The 20085-nt window shown below is 38.8% G+C and overlaps 1 protein-coding gene across 1 annotated transcript in view; it reads right to left on the reverse strand.

The window, feature by feature from the left end:
• APOO (apolipoprotein O) overlaps window positions 1-20085 on the reverse strand; it is a 59126-nt gene that overhangs the window by 408 nt on the left and 38633 nt on the right. Inside the window, exons 6-8 of the mRNA XM_020285057.2 lie at window positions 18831-18922; window positions 15433-15513; window positions 4211-4276 (exon numbers count right to left, since the gene is read on the reverse strand). Coding sequence (XP_020140646.2) covers window positions 4241-4276; window positions 15433-15513; window positions 18831-18922 — 209 coding nt within the window. The 3' untranslated portion in view covers window positions 4211-4240. The remainder of the gene's footprint in view (window positions 1-4210; window positions 4277-15432; window positions 15514-18830; window positions 18923-20085) is intronic.

Raw genomic sequence — 20085 nt, forward strand, 5'->3', positions numbered from 1 at the left:
AATAAAAAATAAATGCCTAAGTGACATAGCACACACCACATCTCTTCCCCTCTGAAGATCACACAACTATATTTCCAGCTATCTGCTGGAGAAGAGCATGATTATATCACACTCAGCCTATTGTGTACCTTTTCTCATATCATCCCCATCATTCTTTTCTGGAATGAAACACACATAAATTCACAGACACACCAAAGACAAACCGAGTCTTCTCCAGATTGTTTTCCTAATATGTAATGAATAACTTAGCAATTAAGGTTTCTAAATATTTTAGAGGCCAGTGACGACTCACTTGATCTTTTAATATAAAAAATTCTTAACCATGTAAATCACTAACTTATCTTTTCTATTTCAGTTTATTAATCTGTCTTTGGCTTCTCTAAGAATTTGATAGATTTATTGTACTGTTAAAAACTAAAAACTAGAAACGACCTATGTTAATAAGGAGTAAGTAAACCATGGTAGTCCATATTAGGAAATCATTAAGCAAATAAAAAAGGAATGAGGTAGATCTATAAGTACCAACAGGGTAAGATGTACACAATATAGTAAGTGAAAAAAGCACATTAATTAATTAATTCATTCAACATAGCTAAACATAGTGCCATGAAATATTCTTTACAAAAAATTCAATCTAAATCTGATTAAGCCTTCAGGTCCAACTGTTTATGGGAAATACAGAGAAGAAAGGAACCAAGCGATAAACTGGCTCATGCCTGTAATCCTAGCACTTTGGGAGGCCGAGGCGGGAGGATTGCTTGAGCTCAAGAGTTTGAGACCACTCTGAACAAGAGCGAGATTCCATCTCTATTATAAATAGAAAGAAATTAGCCAAACAACTAAAAATAGAAAAAAATTAGCAGGGCATGGTGGCACGTGCCTGTAGCCCTAGCTACTCGGGAGGCTGAGGCAGAAGGACAGCTTCAGCCCAGGAGTTGGAGGTTGCTGTGAGCTAAGCTGATGCCACGGCACTCAAGCCCAGGCAACAGAGTGAGACTATGTCTCAAAAAAAACAAAAAACAAACAAACAAAAAAAAAAGATAAAAAAAGCAACACTAAATAGATGCATGCAGCCATGGCCAGAACATGGGAAATTCTTTTCTTTTTTCCCCCAGCTCAATCCCAGTAGAACATGGGAAATTCTAATGGACAAATAAGACAAGCTTTTCAATAAACAAATGGCAAGGGACAATGAGGGAGAGGGAACTATTACAGTTTAAAAGAGACTTAAGAGATCTATCAGTCAAACACAACAAGCAGATCTTGTTTGGATCCTGGTTCAAACAAAACAACTATAAAAAGTTATTAATGGTTGGCTGGGTGCAGTGGCTCACGCCTGTAATCCCTAGCACTCTGGGAGGCCGAGGTGGGAGGATCACTCAAGGTCAGGAGTTCGAAACCAGCCTGAGCAACAGCGAGACCCCATCTCTACTATAAATAGAAAGAAATTAATTGGCCAACTAATTTATATAGAAAAAAAATTAGCCGGGCATGGTGGCACATGCCTGTAGTCCCAGCTACTGGGGAGGCTGAGGCAGGAGGATCGCTTGAGCCCAGGAGTTTGAGGTTGCTGTGAGCTAGGCTGATGCCACGGCACTCACTCTAGCCTGGGCAACAAGGTGAGACTCTGTCTCAAAAAAAAAAAAAAAAAGTTATTAATGGGACAATCAGGGAAATATGTACGTTGACTGGATATTACACATATTAAGGAATTAGCGTTAATTTTATTAGGTGTCATAATAAAATTATGATTGTGCCTTCAGAAAGTTTTCTGTGTACTTGCAGAACAATATGGGGAATATGATCCCATTTTGTCAAAAAACCAAAATATGCATGTATGTATGGAGATATATGTTTGTGTATATATGTATATATAAATTAAAAAGCCTGAAATGGCTGGGCACAGTAGCTCATGCCTATAATCCTAGAACTTTGAGAGGCCAAGGAGGAAGCATAGCTTGAGGCCAGGAGTTTGAGACCAGCCTGGGCAATATAGTGAGACTCTGTCTCAAAACAAAAAACAAAAAAAACCCGCTAGAATGATATATCAAACTATTAACAAAAATTACCTCTGGGAAAGGAATAAAGAATAAGATAAGCTTTTAAAATATTTATCTAAAAAATTTTTGTTACAACCAACATGTATCACTTTTATAACTGTACCTCCTTAAAAAAAATGAAATCAAGGTTATATATACAGCAAGCTGAACTCTGGTCCAGAATATCTTTGAAAACTGAAATGGATATTTACCTAGTTTCCCTTTATTCTATGTCTTATTCATTGTCCCTGTAGAGAAATACAACCATATTCAATGTAAAGTCTCTAGGTCAGGGGTCCTCAAACTTTTTAAACGGGGCCAGTTCACTGTCCCTCAGACTCTTGGAGGGCTGTTGGAGGTGCGGCACATTCCACACATGCGCACTGTGGGCCCGGGATGAGTCAGCTGCTAAGCAGGACAGGCAGTGGCGGCAAAAACACCCGGTGCAAAAACACCCGGTGCAAAAACACCCGGTAGGCTGGATAAATGTCCTCCGCGGGCTGCATGTGGCCCACGGGCCATAGTTTGAGGACGCCTGCTCTAGAGGATATGTGTGGCTCTCTGGTTGTGTACCCTCTATTTGCCACCCCCCCCACCCCTGTTCTAATGGCACATGCCATGCACATCTGGCCCCATTTCCCAGAGAAACTGAGTCTGGGATGGGGCCTAGGCTTCTGCCTTTTAACAAGTTCCCCTGTAAGTTGTATCTAAGATCTACTGGCTTTGGGTTAGTGTATGAAGGGCTGTGATGTAAAAGAGGAACTGGATTTGTTTTCTGTGACCACAGTGTAGGAGTCACAAAGAGACATATTTTTTGCTTAGGAGAAAAACAGCTTCCTAAAAATCAGAACTGCCCAAAGATGGCTGTCCCATGGGGTGAGTTTCCTATCAGTGGTGGTATAAAAGGAGGAAGATACAGGGCTACAGGGGAGTCTGCTTGAGGCTGGGGGCTGGGCCAGCTGACTTCTCTCAAATTCTAAGTTTATATGACTCTCTGGGTCTCTAAAAATATGAAGAAAGCATGAGAAAGAAAAACTTCAAACCCAGGGTTTTCATGAATTTTAAATAGCAGCCATGATTTACAATAAATGTAACTGAATTTTTAAAAAGTTTCTGATTATTAAATAAAATTCATATTCCTTGTAGAAAATTTTTAAAAATACCGAAAACTAAAATGTAAATATTATCTTACTACTGAACGATCCTTAAATTTTCTGTTGTATCTCCTAGTCTTTACCCCTTCGAAAAATGTATCACACTACCTTTTTTTTCACTTAACAATAATTGTGCACATGTTCCCATGTAATTAAATATTGTTGAAATAGAATAATATTCCTCTTTATGGATATACCATAATTAAACAATTTTCCTATAGTTGAATATCTAGGTTGTTTCCAAAATCAATATAATCTTCTAATTACCAGGAAATCACAAGTGCTCTTATACAATTTTTAATATATACACAAAATATTATCAATATAACTACTGTTTTTGTACTTGGCAGGTGCTCAATGAGTAAATACTGAACAAAGGAAAATAAATTGTGATTACCAGAAAAAATCTCATTGATTTTCTGACTTTATCTGATATCTCACATTGCTCTAGCCTCGGGTTATTCAATCTTTAAAGAAGGAACAATTAACTCGAGGGGGGGAGCATGAACAATATATGTAACCTTAACACTTGTACCCCCATAATACGCTAAAATAAAAAAAAGGAACAATTACACCTAATAAACAAGGAATTCCCTATATCACTTAAGGTAATATTGCTATATAATCTTGAGCTTCTCTAAAATAGTCATGTATTCAACAAGTGTTTATGGAGTATTAGATGAATATAAGTGTGCTTCCTATAATAAAATGTTGTTTGGAAAAAAAATAAACTTAATAACGGTACTTTTCAATTGTTTGAAATAGATTTGTAGACAAATCCCAACTGTCTAGTTCTAGCTTATCTAAAAAACCCAGGTAACATCACTGGAACAAACACAAGTAAATAAACATGGCACTTAAGTCCAGAAATTAAAGATGGAATAAAAATGACCCTTCCTTATGTTTCCACATCAAGTTGAACTGCTGTAATTAATTTAATTAAATTAACTAAAGACAAGTCATTTCAGCTAGCACTAATAATGCTGAAAATAACCACAGTGTTTTATTGTTCTTTACCTGATTAATATGGGCAGAGCATGGAGTTTTCTACTTATTTCCAGGTGAATTCTTCACATTTCCTGGCTTGTAAAACAAAAGTAAGAACTTTAATGCAGTTTGAAAAGAAGGGCTGAACACAAACATTAAATATTATTATTTTGGCAAGGGGACAAGCCATTTTATTGAGGGCTTGGGGGGTGTCGAAGAAAGGCTGAGGGCAATGAGATCCCATGTTCGCAGTTGCCAACCATTAAATATTATTTTACTGCAAAATGATCCATTTCTCAGCAAACGGAAGAAACTGCTAGGGCTCCCTGAGGCCCTGCTGTAGAGAGTGACTTGGGCACAGAGGGCAGGAAATAAAGCTCCATTAATCCTCATTATTCAGGTTCAGCCAAACAGTTGAGTCTATAAAAAAATCAAATCAATAGTAAAAGGATTTCTTATTTCCTGAATGAGGAAGATTTATTACTTCATGCCACTGTCACAGTTGAAGAAGGCTTTATACCTATGGGAAGGCTTCTGTAGGTACTCTGCTCCGTGCATTAGCCACCACAGGGGCCAATTCATAAAACATGTTTACTCTGTAAGAAGTTAGAATGGGACCACACCCATTCTGCCTGGCCGCCATCCGAGAACATATAATTAGGCCATGTCATCCATGAGAAGTGGTGTAGGAAAGTTTCTAGTGGGAAAAGTTCACGTGCTAAGTGTTTAAGGCCTTACTTTCTTTTCTATAGGTTTTTAAGACTTTAATTCTGAAAACATGTTAATAACACCTGCTTTCCATCAAAAGTCTGTGCTCTCGTCTGAAATGTACCAGGTTGAAGCTGGGAGGGCAATGGTGCTGTGATTCTGTGCTCCAGACTTGGTGCAGGTTCTCCTGGTGGCCCTCTTTGAGAGTTATTAACAGGTGAAGGAGGGCAAAATATGTGAAAGAAGGAACATGTGACCAACTCTGTCATTTCAGAGCATGGTTTCTAGGCAACTTTGGGGCTCACTGGAGTGGCTGAGAGCTTGGTCTATAAAATATGGTTTTATATTTGTCCCAGTATAATTAATAGTGTCCTGTTTCACCCTCAAGAGTATCCTGGTTTGGATGATAAATTATATGGTCACCACATCCACTTGAGAGGGGAGTTCTGGGGAACAAGGTTATATGCATTGCTTGGTGGATGAACGTACAATACTCAGGTCTACTTGATGCTCTGGAATGGAGTTCTACAGGACTCAGCACCTGTGCCCTTATCCTCATACTCCAGAGCCACCCCCTACCCCTGTGCCACATGGTCACACACATGAACACACACACACACGATACAGCGCCAGAGGCCTTTTCACTGTTGCGTGAACTTGCCCAACTCCTTACTGGGATGAGACCTTTGCAAAATGTACCCCTTGATCTAGATTGGTCAATCCCAATTTTTGCCTGGCTAAATGCTATTCATCCTTTAGTTCAAGGATTTCTTTGTATCCTGCCCTTCAATTCAGGTTAGAACCTTTTATTCACTTTCATAGCACCTATGCACTTCCCTATTTGTGTAATTATTTCTTTCATGTTTGAATCCTTCATTAATCTGTAAGCTTCATGAGGACAGACTATCCCTGGGGCCTCCTAGCACATGGTATTCAAATATCTGTTGAATAAACAAATGAAATGGGATAGAACCTAGAGATCTGATGAGTGTAAAAAAAAAAAGTTTGGGTATATGATTAATGAAGAACAAGAAGAAATAAAAAGAGGCTTTGAGGATGGGTCAGATAACCATGTCCAACAACTGGGTCTGGCATAAAAACAATGTGGTTCTCTACCTAGTTAAATGTATTTTAAGTCTGAATTAACATAATGCTTGGCAAGTACTGCTAATGATATTCTTATATATTCTACTATCTATGCTTGCCAGTACCTCAATCTCAAAAAATAAGATGCTAAATTCATAAGCTTTCTTATCTTTTAGACAAGAAGAAAATGAGCACACAAAATCATTCTCCTGATTGAGGAAAACAACTCTGTTGTTAGGAAAATTTTCTTGTTTGATTACGTATCACTTACAGTATAATAAAACATGACAGTCCAATATCTCACTAAAAAAATATTGAGCCCATCCACCGGCCCTATTACAAATAAGACCTCTCTTGGCAGAGACTGCCATGATCTCAAAGAAAATAACATTCTGACTTCAAAATGCAGTTCGTGATTTAGCACAAGCCAGAAATCTTTTTTTTTTTTTGCATTTGTAGACAAAGAAACAGCTTATTTTTAAAAAATATTTTATAACTGATTCTCCTTATAATCTAATTTTAATACAGATCTGGTTTTGGATTTTAAATTTATTTTCTTACCATGTCCATGAACATGAAGGACAATTCCTGTTAGCAAAATTGGAACCTTTTTAAAAATCAAAGCATTGATTTCTTATTAGTATGCGCTGCCATGTAAAGAGGGATTGCCAGACAAACCTTTGAGCTACAGCAGCCTACTGAAATGTCTGAGTCTCTCAGAAGTTGAATTATTTTCATCAATTACTTAACTTCTCCAAAATGTAGTTTCCTCACTTGTAAAATGGGGGCAATAACAGAACCTGCCTCACAGACTCTTCCTGAGCAAAGAGCTTAGTGACCAGGGCCAAGTTCACAGCCAAATGCTCAATAAACATTACCTAGCCTATATGGTAGGTTACTTAAATTTTTTTTGATGAAAAAATAAAAGGTAAGGATAAATGACCTGTTAAAGATCCCAACAAAATTCTATTTCATTGGATGTGGTACGCAGGATAATGCCCCCCCAAAGACGTCTTTGTCCTAATCCTGGAACCTGTGACTATGTTATTTTACATGGCAAAGGGAAATTAAGGTCCCATTGGAATTAAGCTTGCTATTCAGTTGCCCTTAAAATAGGGAGATTATTTTAGATGATCTGGGTGGGCCCAAACGAATCATAGGAGTGCCTGTAGTCTAAGAGGCAAGCAGAAGAGGAGGTCAGAGAGAGGGGACTTAAAAAGGACTTGCTGCAGGCTTTGAAGATGGAGGAAGGAAGCTGGGAACAGTTCTTAGCTGACAGCCAGCAAAACAGTCCATGGTCCTACAACCTCAAGGAACTGAATTCTGTCAACAACCTAAATGAGCAGGAAAGGAATTCTCCCCTAGGGCCTCTAGAAAGGAATGCAACCCTGCTGATTCCTTGATTTAATATTGGACTTCTGACCTACAGAGCTAAGATAAATAAATCTGTATTACTTTCAGCCTGTAAATTTGCAGTCATTTCTTTCAGTAGCAATAGAAAATTTAAACAAACATATGTGGACTCCTGACTATGAGGTATGGTTTGATTTTGTATCAGTAGACAATATCTTCTGAGGCAGGAGAGAAATTGTGCAGTGTCACATGAGCGGTAGTTGGTGACTATCATGTGCTAGAGTCTGTCCATTTTATGTGTTCCTCATATGGAGAAACTCAATCCTCAAAACAGCCCCAGGAGGTGCTACCCCCAGTTCCCAGAGTGCTGGAGTAACTCGCCAAGGTTCCAAGGCTAATAAGAGGCAGAGGTGGAGTGGGAGCCTTGCTGCTCCTCTCCTCTTAGGCCCCTTAGCCCCTGGGCAACGCTGCATCCTGCCAGCAGATACCATGAAGAAGTGATTTTTTCAAGGTTTCTTTTTATTTTGCTAAGTAATGGTGTTTGAAAAAGGAAAGAAGAATCATTGCCTAATACCTTTATTTCTTAGAATTTTAGACAGCAAAAAACTAGAAAGGAAGGGCCCAAATGCAGAACAACTTTAGCTTTCTAGAAAACCCATCACATTGTCTTTATTTTTTAAAACAAGTTTTATAATCATAAGAACACTTAACATGAGGTCTACCCTCTTTTTAAGTGTACAATACAATATTGTTATCGATAGGCACATTGTTGTGCAGCAGATCTCTAGAATTTATTCATCTTGCTTGACTGAAACGTTACACCTGTTGATTAGCAACTCCCCATGCCTAACTCCCCAGGGCCTGCTTGGCAACCACCATTCTAGTCTCTGCTTCTATGAGTTTAACTATTTTATTTAAAAATTTTTTTTTTTAGTTTGACTATTTTAGATACCTCGTTTAAGTGGATTCATGCATTATTTGTCCTTCTGTGACTGGCTTATTTCAAAGATGAACATTTTTAAATTACTTAATTTACCTTCAGCTAAACTTTCACGTGTTTACAGAGAGCTGAGGAATTTCGAATGAAGGAAGAAGCAGCAGGGCATGTTTGCGAAGAAGGGGGCGGGTAGCTGCTGCATCCCTTTCATTTTCCCCCTGAGCCAGCAAGGGCTTAATAAAACTTTTTTTTTTTTTTTTTTTTTTAAGACAGAGTCTCGCTTTGTTGCCCAGGCTAGAGTGAGTGCCATGGCGTCAGCCTAGCTCACAGCAACCTCAAACTCCTGGGCTCAAGTAATCCTGCTGCCTCAGCCTACCGAGTAGCTGGGACTACAGGCATGCGACACCATGCCCAGCTAATTTTTTCTATATATATTAGCTAACCCTGGTGCTACTCCCAGTTCATCTGTAGAAGGAACTCCCATCTCATGCAAAGTATATCTGAACAAAAATTCCAGCCCATTTTTTGTAATCAACTTGTAAGCCAATATTTTTTCCCCAAGCTTCTTTCCCCTCATGTCTTGCAAAGCTGTTGAGGAAAGCATTCTGATCTTATTTATTTTTTATTGATTGATTGATTGATTGATTGAGACAGAGTCTCGCTTTGTTGTCCAGGCTAGAGTGAGTGCCATGGCGTCAGCCTAGCTCACAGCAACCTCAAACTCCTGGGCTAAAGCAATCCTACTGCCTCAGCCTCCAGAGTAGCTGGGACTACAGGCATGAGCCACCATGCCTGGCTAATTTTTTCTCTATATATTAGTTGGCCAATTAATTTCTTTCTATTTATAGTAGAGACGGGGTCTCGCTCTTGCTCAGGCTGGTTTCGAACTCCTGACCTCGAGCAATCCACCCGCCTCGGCCTCCCAGAGTGCTAGGATTACAGGCATGAGCCACTGCGCCCGGCCAATAAAACTATTAAAAGCTCAGTTTTAGAAGTCATGCTCAGTTTTCATGTTGGTAACAGGTTTTATGTTTCTGTATGCATTTTCCTGCCCTTTAAATCATTAGTTATTGTTGGCCTTTAACAATCATCCTAACGATTCATAGTAACTTGTTGCATTTCTAAAAACCTGTGAAAAACTAGACTATGACATTTACTGAGACACACTGCTGTGTTTAGCTAATTATAAGACAACTTTAAAAAAGCCATGAAGCCTGTGGCCCTGAGGACTGACACCCACAACTGGCCTCCACCGCTGATCCCAGACCATGGGCTGGGACTATTCTGAAAGGGTTTCAGATTAGCAATGGACAATCAATAAATATTCCATGTTTATATTAAGCTCCTAGAGTCAAAAAGTGAAAACCATATTGGAAAAGAGCAGTCAATCAACTACTTAAAGAACTTCTGATCATCAAAAGACACGAAAACTATTAATAAAAAGACAAGCCCCTCGCCGGGCGTGGTGGCTCATGCCTGTAATCCTAGCACTTTGGGAGGCTGAGGCGGGCGGATTGCTCAAGGTCAGGAGTTCGAAACCAGCCTGAGCGAGACCCCGTCTCTACCAAAAATAGAAATAAATTAATTGACCAACTAAAAATATATATACAAAAAAAAAAATTAGCCGGGCATGGTGGCACATGCCTGTAGTCCAAGCTACTCGGGAGGCTGAGGCAGTAGGATTGCTGAGCCCCGGAGATTGAGGTTGCTGTGAGCCAGGCTGACGCCACAGCACTCACTCTAGCCTGGGCAACAAAGCGAGACTCTGTCTCAAAAAAAAAAAAAAAAAAAAAAAAAAAAAGACAAGCCCCAAATGGGGAGAAGATATCTGCAAATATGCAACCAAAACTATTAACATCTAGGGAAAAAATAAAGAACCCTTATAAATCAATAAGAAAGGGACAAATGACCCATACCAAAAATGACCAAAAGACATGAACAGGCATTTCAAGAAGAAACCAATAAACATGTGAAAAGATGCTCAACCTCACTCGTAATGAGGGAAATGTAAATTAAAACCATGATGAAACATTCTGGAAACATCCTGACATGCCAAATAGCAAGAAAACTACCACATATGACTTGGGTCATGTCAAGAGGATCCAGGGCCAACTTCTACTAGCAAAATGAGACTGTTTGAACTGTAATAAGGATAAGAATTGCAAAGCATTCAAAGCCATAAAATATGTTTAAATCTATAAATATTTTTCCCTCATCTTCACCAGCCAAAATAATGACATTTTAAAAAAAAACTAATTGGTGACCTTCTTAGGATGAGAGAGAGCCAGTTCATGATTTTGAAACCAGGGGAATAAGAGGGAAAAAAATCAAGCATTTATTCTGTTTTTCCTATATAAACTATAAATAAGTAACTAAATAGTAGATGAGGAGATGGGGTTCCTTGTCAAAATATTCCATCTAATAATGTGCAACTGAAATGACAAGTGGAATATCATCATTTTCCAACCACCCAGTCAATGGGTCTAAGCATTAAGCATTAACAGTTGCTACCACCAAAAAAGCAAAGCAAAAACCAGACTATGTGCCTATATAGATCTACAGCCTTGCCAAAAGGATCAAAGAGGAACCAGATCAAACTGCCTCTGGATCTAGCTGCCAATTTTCAGGAAATACAGGGAACATATTGTACTGCACCATAAATGTATAATCAGCAAAACCCAAACTTTTAGTAACTCTATAGGTCAAATGGGCCAGGTTCTTCTAACAGATATACTGTAAAGCAAATAAAATGATCGAAGGGGAACCTGTAGATTAAGAGAGACTTAAGGGCAAAAAAAAAGTTGAAAAGCATATGAAGTCAAAAATAATGGGCAAGACTAAACTAAAGTGACAGGGATGAATACTTAAGTGAGAAAGCCATAAAGAAAGAAAATAAAGTTATTACAATAAAAGTCAGGATAGTAGTTATTTGGAAAGGGAGGAAAAGGATTGTGACTGGGATGGGCTACATTGAGGGGCTTTGAGGGGGGCTGGCAAAGTTCTATTTTTTTGTCCTAGATGATGGTTTACAAGGGTGTTTGCCTTATAATAAATCACATAGCTATAAAAAAATTAAAAAGTTGTTTAAGGAAAACACATTATTGAGGCAACTAGGAAAATGAAAATATGGGCTATATAGTACATAAAATTTATATAAACAATGAAATGTTAACTTTTCTGAATACAATAATGATACTGTGGTTATATAAATGAATTTCTGTGTTCTTAGGAAATACATGCTGAATTAGATATGGGTGGGAAAGTACAATGATACCACTAACTCTCAATTGGTTCAAAAAAATAAAATATATGTGTGTGTGAACACTGAGCATGTGTAAAAAGATAAATAGAGCAAATATAGCAAATGTTAATTAGTGAATCTAAGTGAAGGGTAGATTCATTGTTTACTAGTCCTGCAACTGATCTATACTTTTGAAATTTTTTCAAAATCAAAATTGGGAAATAAAGTAAATCACAAAAATACACATGCACACCACAACAAAAAACTCTTTTAAAGCCACCAGACTGGCAAAAATGGAAAGAACCACTTGGCATCATCTAGTAAAACTGAAGATATTCACACCCTATGAACCAGGAAATCAGCCTAGAAGAACTCTTCATAAATCATGAAGCTTTGCTCACAGCTGTGTGTGTAACAGCAACATACTGAAAACCACTCACCTAGCCACCAATATGGGTATTTTCCCACAAAGAATAGTCTACAGCAGTGAAAATGAATAAACTACTGCCATGCATAGCCCATAAACATAATGTTAAGGGAACAAAACAAGTTGCAAAATAATACATATAGTAACACTCCAGCTAGATAAACTTTATGTATGTATATATTTATCTTTCGTATATTTATATTATTAAGGCAAAAAACAGGTAAATTCAACTATAGTGTTTTAGAATATATACATATATGGTCAAAAGGAAAGAAAAGTTTAAAGAAAAACAAGGGAATGAAAAACAAAAATTTCAGACCATGACTCCCTCTGGGGAGGAAAGTAGTTTGGAGGACTTGGAAGGCATTGGTAATTCCCTATTTTTAAAGGTAGATGATGGGTTGGTACATGTGTGGTCATTATATTGTTGGATTTTAAACTGTATACATAGGTTATATATTCTTTTATCTACAAAAAAAAACTAACCCACACTATGAGGACAATATTTCTGGACACATCCATCACAGTTCTGACAGTTCATTTTAGCTGAAGCAGATAAATTCCTCTCAAGTGACCAGTGACAATGACAGATTGAAAGACTACTTCATCTAAACTTCACTGGTAGAAGACTCAGTGCAAACACACAGAAACAATTCCTATAGGGCAGCAGGATGTGGCAGAGCAGCAAAATGCCATAGACTTGTTTTATATATATATAGCCCCTTGGGAAAAAATACAATTAAGAATTGAGCCATCATTTGTATTATTTAAAACTTCAGGGCCCTGTTTAAGCATAATGTCCACAATTTCTTTGACTATGTACAACCAAAAGCATGTACATCTGTTACATCATTAAAGTACAAACAATTATGAATTAGATACTACCTAACTGAGACTGGTAATTAAAGCCTGACTTGAAAACCAACTTCCAAACAACCTAAGAAACAAACAAAAAACCTCCTTCATGAAATGAAGGAACCCCCCTGGTTCCCTTCAATGACACAGGATCTCTTCATCTAAAAGTTTATATTTGTTTTCTGTGCCTTTATTCAGGCACTTACCACATTTTGTCTTGTATTTTGGTTGCATGCTTTCCTCATTGCCTTTACTAGATTATGAATTATTTGATAGTCTATGAATACACTCAGCTCCGGGGCCCCAAAAGATTCCTGTTCCAGGGTAGCTTAACTCTTTGCTCTCATTAAAAAAACAAAAACAAAAAACTCTAGAAACCCACAAAGTCTAAATGGGAGATGGTGGAGGGAATCTGCAAAAAACCAAGGCACTTCATTATCAAACAATTCCTAAAATCTAAATATAATGAATCTCGAATTAATAGGGCCTTCTGACATTTTTCCTTTAAACTAGTAGTAAATGTTTAACATAGTCAACATCAATTTTATTACCTTCTATTGAGAACAGACAACTGTCAGGAAAATTATGCTTGGAGAATAAACAGATAGGAGAACACTTAAGATCTCAATGACTCTGAAGAGGGCAAGGATATAAAAGAGAAAGAAATGCAAACCAACCATTAACTCACTAGAAATCTTTACCACTCCACTCCAAAAAGACCCTCATATGAGTAGCTTTAATACCTAACGTTCAAATTATCACAAAATGCTGGCCTGTTTAATTGGCGTTCCAACCACAGTACCAATGCTTCTGCACTAGCTGGATTCTCAGCAGAGAGCTGTTTCCAAGCGAGGGGCTCCTGCAGCTCCCAGTTTAGCTTTGGTGTGTACATGTGTCTGCATAGACACTGCAGGGAGGCTCAGAGGGTCCTGGGGCAAACCCCCCCTCCCGAACGCCGCCACCCCCAGCCTCAGTCTGCGGTCACACCACAGTGAGCACTCGGAGTTGAAGCTGATTTAGTCTCACTTTTCACATTTCTTTCTAGGCCTGTGTGTAGTTTTCTTGACATTTTACTTCCTTTCCCATATAAAATTCAGTGTGGACTTGTTAAGAAATTTTTTTAAGCAGGAAAGAAAGCTTCCATAGAAAATGTCAGAGAAAAGAAAATAAAACTATGAATGTTTATTCTTTAAAAAGGATTGCCAAAGGACACTTCATATTGATACAGAACTTCCTACTCAAGAGCCAGTTTAAACAGGCTCAAGAGGAACTAATTCTTTTAGAAACCACCAATATAAAAATTAGTCTTAAGATTTCACTGGAAGATTATTTACATAAACAATGAAACGGGCTTATAATTTATTCTATACTGTTACTTCCAAACTCCAGTTCAAAATTCTGGATTTTAATTTTGAGACAGTCATTTATATATATATTTTAAAAGTATTTTCATTTGAAATAACTAGAGTCGAAATGAACTTCCCTCAATCTATGATGTAGAAGGTATGTTAATATAAGAACTCTAATTTGGCAGGGCATGGTGGCTCACGCCTGTAATCCTAGCACTCTGGGAGGCTGAAGTGGAAGGACTGCTTGAGCTCAGGAGTTCGAGACCAGTGTAAGCAAGAGTGAGACCCCATCTCTACTAAAAATAGAAAAATTAGCCGGGTGTCATGGCTATAGTCTCAGCTACTCAGGAAGCTGAGTCTACAGCCGTACCACCCTGAATGCACCCAGTCTCTCATCTGATCCCGAAGCTAAGCAGGGTCAAGGCCTGGTTAGTATTTGGATAGTGGGGGAAGCTGAGGCAAAAAGACTGGTTAAGCCCAGGAGTTTGAGGTTGCAGTGAGCTATAATCACACCACTGTACTCTAGCTGGGACAACAGAGGAAGACTCAGTCTCGAAAGAAAAGAACCCTAAATCTTCCTTAGCTGGCTATACCCCTTAATGCTTAGTGGAGACATAATGCCTTATTCTGTACTCATTCTTCCTTATCAGGGGAAAGGGAGAATGTTCCAGCAAACACAGCAAAAGGGCAACATTTAATTAGCTACGTGGCTGCTAGAAGAGATGAAAGGTAACAAGTTCTTACAATTACAAAACCACTATCCCCCTGCCACTCATCCACCAGACAGCATAGAAAAAGTGGCCTGCAGCTGGTGGCCAGTCCCCAACATACCAGGGCTCACACTCTCAGCTGAGCCGAAAAGCCTGAGGGATAAACAGAAACAGCACTGGCTAAAGGAAAGAACAGAGCTTAATGATAAGTGAAAAGTAAGAGGAGAATTATTTGTCTTTTTTTCTGGGAACACAACATGTTCCCTTTGTATCCAGTTTTGATAAAACTTTCAGATAATATGTTACACTTTGAGCAAATTATAAACACAACAGAGTGGAAATTATGGCCTAAGACTGTGGTGGAATGCATTTTATGGTCATCACTTATTTGGCCCTGCTGATAACCAAATGCTCAGCAGTTCTATTGCTCTTCCAATAAAGGTCACCAGAAAATCTGAGCTGGAGAGTTAACTAGAAACAAACAGAAAAAGCAAGTAAAGCAACAGAGTTATCAGGTATTTTACAAAACCCTAGAGAAAACACATATTTAAGCCAAAAGGAAAGTAATGAAAAAGATGTTTCTCACCTTTTGAAAGCTCCCCTTCCATAAATCTTCTACGACTATGTATCCTCGTAAACCCCAGTCATATAATTTCTCCCCGCTGACCTTGAAACAAAATAGAAAAGATCTATTGCTATTTCATACATGACTGGTAAGGAAGAGAATTTTCTATTTTCTTTTTTCTGTTTCCCAAAGAATTATATTTAAGCATATGAGTACTACAGGAAATCTTGGGCCATATACATCAAAACTGTATAACATAAGCCAATAAAAGGATAGTAAGAATGATAGACGATCTGTCTGTTGCCTTTCAGTATATAAGAAAAAAAAAAAGAAAAAGTAAAGAAAATTAAATATGTAAAAAAAAATAAAGGGGCTGGGCGCGGAGGCTCATGCCTGTAATCCTAGCACTCTGGGAGGCTGAGGCGGGTGGATCGCTCAAGGTTAGGAGTTCGAAACCAGCCTGAGCAAGAGCGAGACCCCCGCCTCTACTAAAAATAGAAAGAAATTAATTGGCCAACTAAAAATATATAGAAAAAATTAGCCTGGCATGGTGGCGCATGCCTGTAGTCCTAGCTACTTGAAAGGCTGAGGCAATAGGATCACTTGAGCCCAGGAGTTTGAGGTTGCTGTGAGCTAGGCTGACGCCACGGCACTCACTCCAGCCTGGGCAACAAAGTGAGACTCTGTCTCAAAAAAAAAAATAAATAAAATAAAAGGAAAAAAAAAGAATGATAGAAGAAGAAAATATTGTCTGGTTGTGTATAGTTATCTTTTAAAATAATTTGCCATAAATTACAGGTATATATCCTAAACTTTCAAAATTTCAAGGAAAATAAAATGTAGGAGACCATTGCTGATATGAGAAATTCCTGAAAATCAGACACAGAAAGAAGGCTTCTTCTACCTATCACATCTAGCATCCCACCTGGCACATTGCAGCCAACCACGTCACATTTGCTAAGCTGAAAATCAATCATTCATTTTAGAGGCTTAGATGAAAAATAGTTGAACTCAATGAAGATGCTCTCAGTTTTCCCAGGCCCCTTGAAACATAAACTCTTTTGAGTTTCTGCAGGGATTTTAGAGGTAACCTGATCAAGAATTGTCCCCCACAACATCCTGAGGTAGGCCCCAGGGTCAGGGAGCTTATGACTTTAAAACATGCTTGTTCACCTTTAGCTTGCTGGCTTGAATTGCTGAAAACTTTTTATTTTTTAAGTACCGAGCTTTCCAAAAAAATGCTTCTAGTAATTTACATCCACTGGTCCTATTTATGACAAGAATATTGATTACTTTTTACCATGATAGTACTTCGAATTTCTGAAAGCAGTTACTGTTCTCTACCTAATTTTTATAATAATTAATCTTTGTGTATAGCATTTTGGTTTACAAAGCACTTTCACATGAATTATCTCTATCCTGTGTAACAACTCTGTGTGGTACAGACAAAGACTACAAGGAAACACTCAGAGGCCTAGTGACTTGTCAAGGTCACAGTGCTAATCTAGCAGTCTTTGCAACATGCTGCTTTCTTATAAGCTATCTGCTTCCAGTTGCTCCTACTGTTCTTAAAATATATGACATGATACGATTCTTGGACCCATCAGTAGACATATTGAGCATTTACACATATGGCACTGTTTCCAGTGTTTTACATTTTTTTCTCTCCTTTCTTTTTTAAGAGACAGGGTCTCACTCTGTTGCCTAGGCTGGTGTGTAGCAGTACGATCATAGTTCAACTGCTGCCTCAAACTCCTGGGCTTAAGCAATTCGCTTGCCTCAGCCTTCCAAGTAGCTGGGACTACAGGGACATGCCACCACGCCCAGTTAATTAAAATAATTTTTTTTTAGAGAGATAGGTTCTTGCTATGTTGCCCAGGCTGGTCTAGAATTCCTGAGCTGAAGTGATCCTCCTGCCTTGGCCTCCCAGGGGCTAGGATTACAGGCACGAGCTACCACGTCCAGCCTTGGTTTGATTTTATTGTGGTAAGAGAAACATAACATAAAATTTACCATTTTAACCATTTTTAGGTGTACAATTCAGTGGCAGTAAGTATATTCACAATGTCATATAACCATTACCACTATCTTTCCCAGGACTTTTCCATCATCTCAAACAGATCACTAAGGTTTTATATCTAATGAAAATAAAGTTAATTGTTTGTTTTGGCTTATTCTAGGTACAAAAGACCAAAAAAAACCTCTTTCCCACTGACTTTAAAAATAAGTAAGAATGCAACTCAGATTTGCATCCTACAATCAATCTTGGTTGTGAATACAAAAAGATGCTTTGCAACATATGCTGTGGCATATGGAGACAGCCACATATGCTTCTCAACCAGTAACCTAGCCCACCCTCCCCACCTAGCTACTTACCATTTAAATCAAAACAGACTGAGATGATGTTTAATTATTTTCATTATCTAGGGTGGGCAGACATTACTCACTGTTTCTGAGCTAGGGCTAGAGCAGGGACAGGAACATTCACTATCTGCCTCCAGGACCATTATAAACAATGTCCCACAGCTGGGGCCACTGGAGTCCCACCTACAACTGTAGCTCGATTCAGGAATGTGGCCTGAATTTTGTCATGAGGAATCCAGGGAGCTCAGTATCAGGTTGAACTGGCTCAGAGCCTGATTCTAGTGACTGCACTGCTGTCTCCTCCTGGGACTGAGTCTCCATGTGATATGACAGTACTGGCAACTATGTCCCTGACTCTATAATCTGCTCAAGACCTCAAAACCTAGAGCATACCTTGTTCTTGCCAGTTTTCTGAGGGACTGTATGTCTGGAATCCCACTAACTCCAGACATCACCCCTCTCAGGCTATCTACTGATCTGTATCAGTGGTTCTCAAACATCAGAGGCAACAAAATCACTTGGAGGGCTTGCTAAAACATACTGCTGGCCCTTATCCTCATAGTGTCTAATTCAGTTGGTCTGGGTAGGGCCCGAGATTAGTCTCCTGAGTCCCCAACAAGAAAAGCAAGGCCTGCACCAGTACCAGGATGAAAGCATGGAGGTCAGAGCACAGCCTGTCTTGGCAAGCCCAACGAGAGCAGGTTGAGACCAGACATGCCTAAATGGAGCGACCCATAATTATCAGTTTTAGAATTTGAGTCTGTAGATTTCCCCGTAAGTATGCAAAAAAGGCATCTTAAACTTTGTTTGATTAATATTCAAATCAGCATGCAAACTGGTTTTCAAATTCTCTGAACACTGGCAATACTGGATGGAGGGCTGAAACTGAGGTATATAGTGGAGAAAATAATTTAAATCTGCTATAGTTCATCTATATGTGCAAACAAATTTTAGTCTGGTGTTGTACAAGCTGCAAAATAAAAAGTAAGCAGCAAATCCACACATATACAAGCAAGAATGAGGGACATCATAGCTTACTGGGCCATCTACCTTACCTGGACAAATGTGATGGCTTGTTGTGGATAATAGATAGAGGCAGCTAATCCCATGAAACCAGGTGGATATACCAGCTTCTTTACTTTTGAACCTAATAAATAAAAGGTTGTACATACCATCAGATGATTCATTATCCTTATCATCACAATTTACCCTATTATTTAATATTGAATAAGATTTCTTTGGTCCTAAATTGAGAGAATGTGTCCAATAATAATCATGCATACCAAATAGAACCACTACTTTTTCACCACTTTCTTGGGATACAATTCACTCATTTAAAGTGTATAGTTCAATGGCTTTTCGTGTATTCACAGTTATGTAACCATCACCACAATCAAGTTTAGAACATTTCAATCATCTCCAAAAGAAACCCCATACCCATTAGCAGTCACCCCCTAACTCCCCATACCCTCCCAGCCCTAGGCAACCACTACTTTCTATCTCCATGGATTTGCCTACTCCATACTCTGGACATTTCATATAAATGGAATCATGTAATAAATATGTGGTCCTTTGTGACTGGCTTCCTTCACCCAGCAAATGTTTTTCCAGAAAACTTCCCTTTCCAAGGGAGCAGAATAAAAGATTGTTTTGAAAACAAATAAACAAACCAGTATTTTGGTTTCTAGGGTTTATATTCTTTCACAGCAACTGGCTTCCTATTCAAATACTAAACACAAGCATTCTTCTCCTCTCTTTTCTGTGACCCCATTATAATAACAGTAAAAGAATAATACAGATTAGTAAACCCACAATGAAGAGATAATGTGTGGAGAGGCCATCTATAGCTAAGAAGTAACAACCAATTTTCAGAAAATGGAGAGTGAATGGAAACAAGAAGACATGCTGCCTTGAAGTCTTGAGAAGGGGCTGTAGCCTCAAAAGGAAGCAGATCTGTCCCAGGCAGCCCTAAAAAGGCTCCAGACCCAGAGATGGCAGGTACTGTGGGGAATGATGACAGCAATCAGGGATCAAGACAGGGGAACGGGACAAATACAAGTCCTATACACTGACCAGTTGACCCTTTCTTTCCCTATGCCATCCCAGTACAAAATCGCCCATGGCCAGGAAGCCACACCAGGCCAATTTTTTTTTAAAGGGACAGGATATCACTAAAGAAACCCCATGCATTTCCTGCTGAGAACCAAGATAGCTGGGAGGGGTGTGTGTGTTACTGCCTGAGAGTGAAGCCCTCCTCACACTGGCACTGGGTATAGATGCCCCCATGTAAGGTCAGTTCCCATCCAGCTC

The sequence above is a fragment of the Microcebus murinus genome, chromosome X, assembly GCF_040939455.1.
Source record: "Microcebus murinus isolate Inina chromosome X, M.murinus_Inina_mat1.0, whole genome shotgun sequence".
Classification (NCBI taxonomy): Eukaryota; Metazoa; Chordata; class Mammalia; order Primates; family Cheirogaleidae; genus Microcebus; species Microcebus murinus.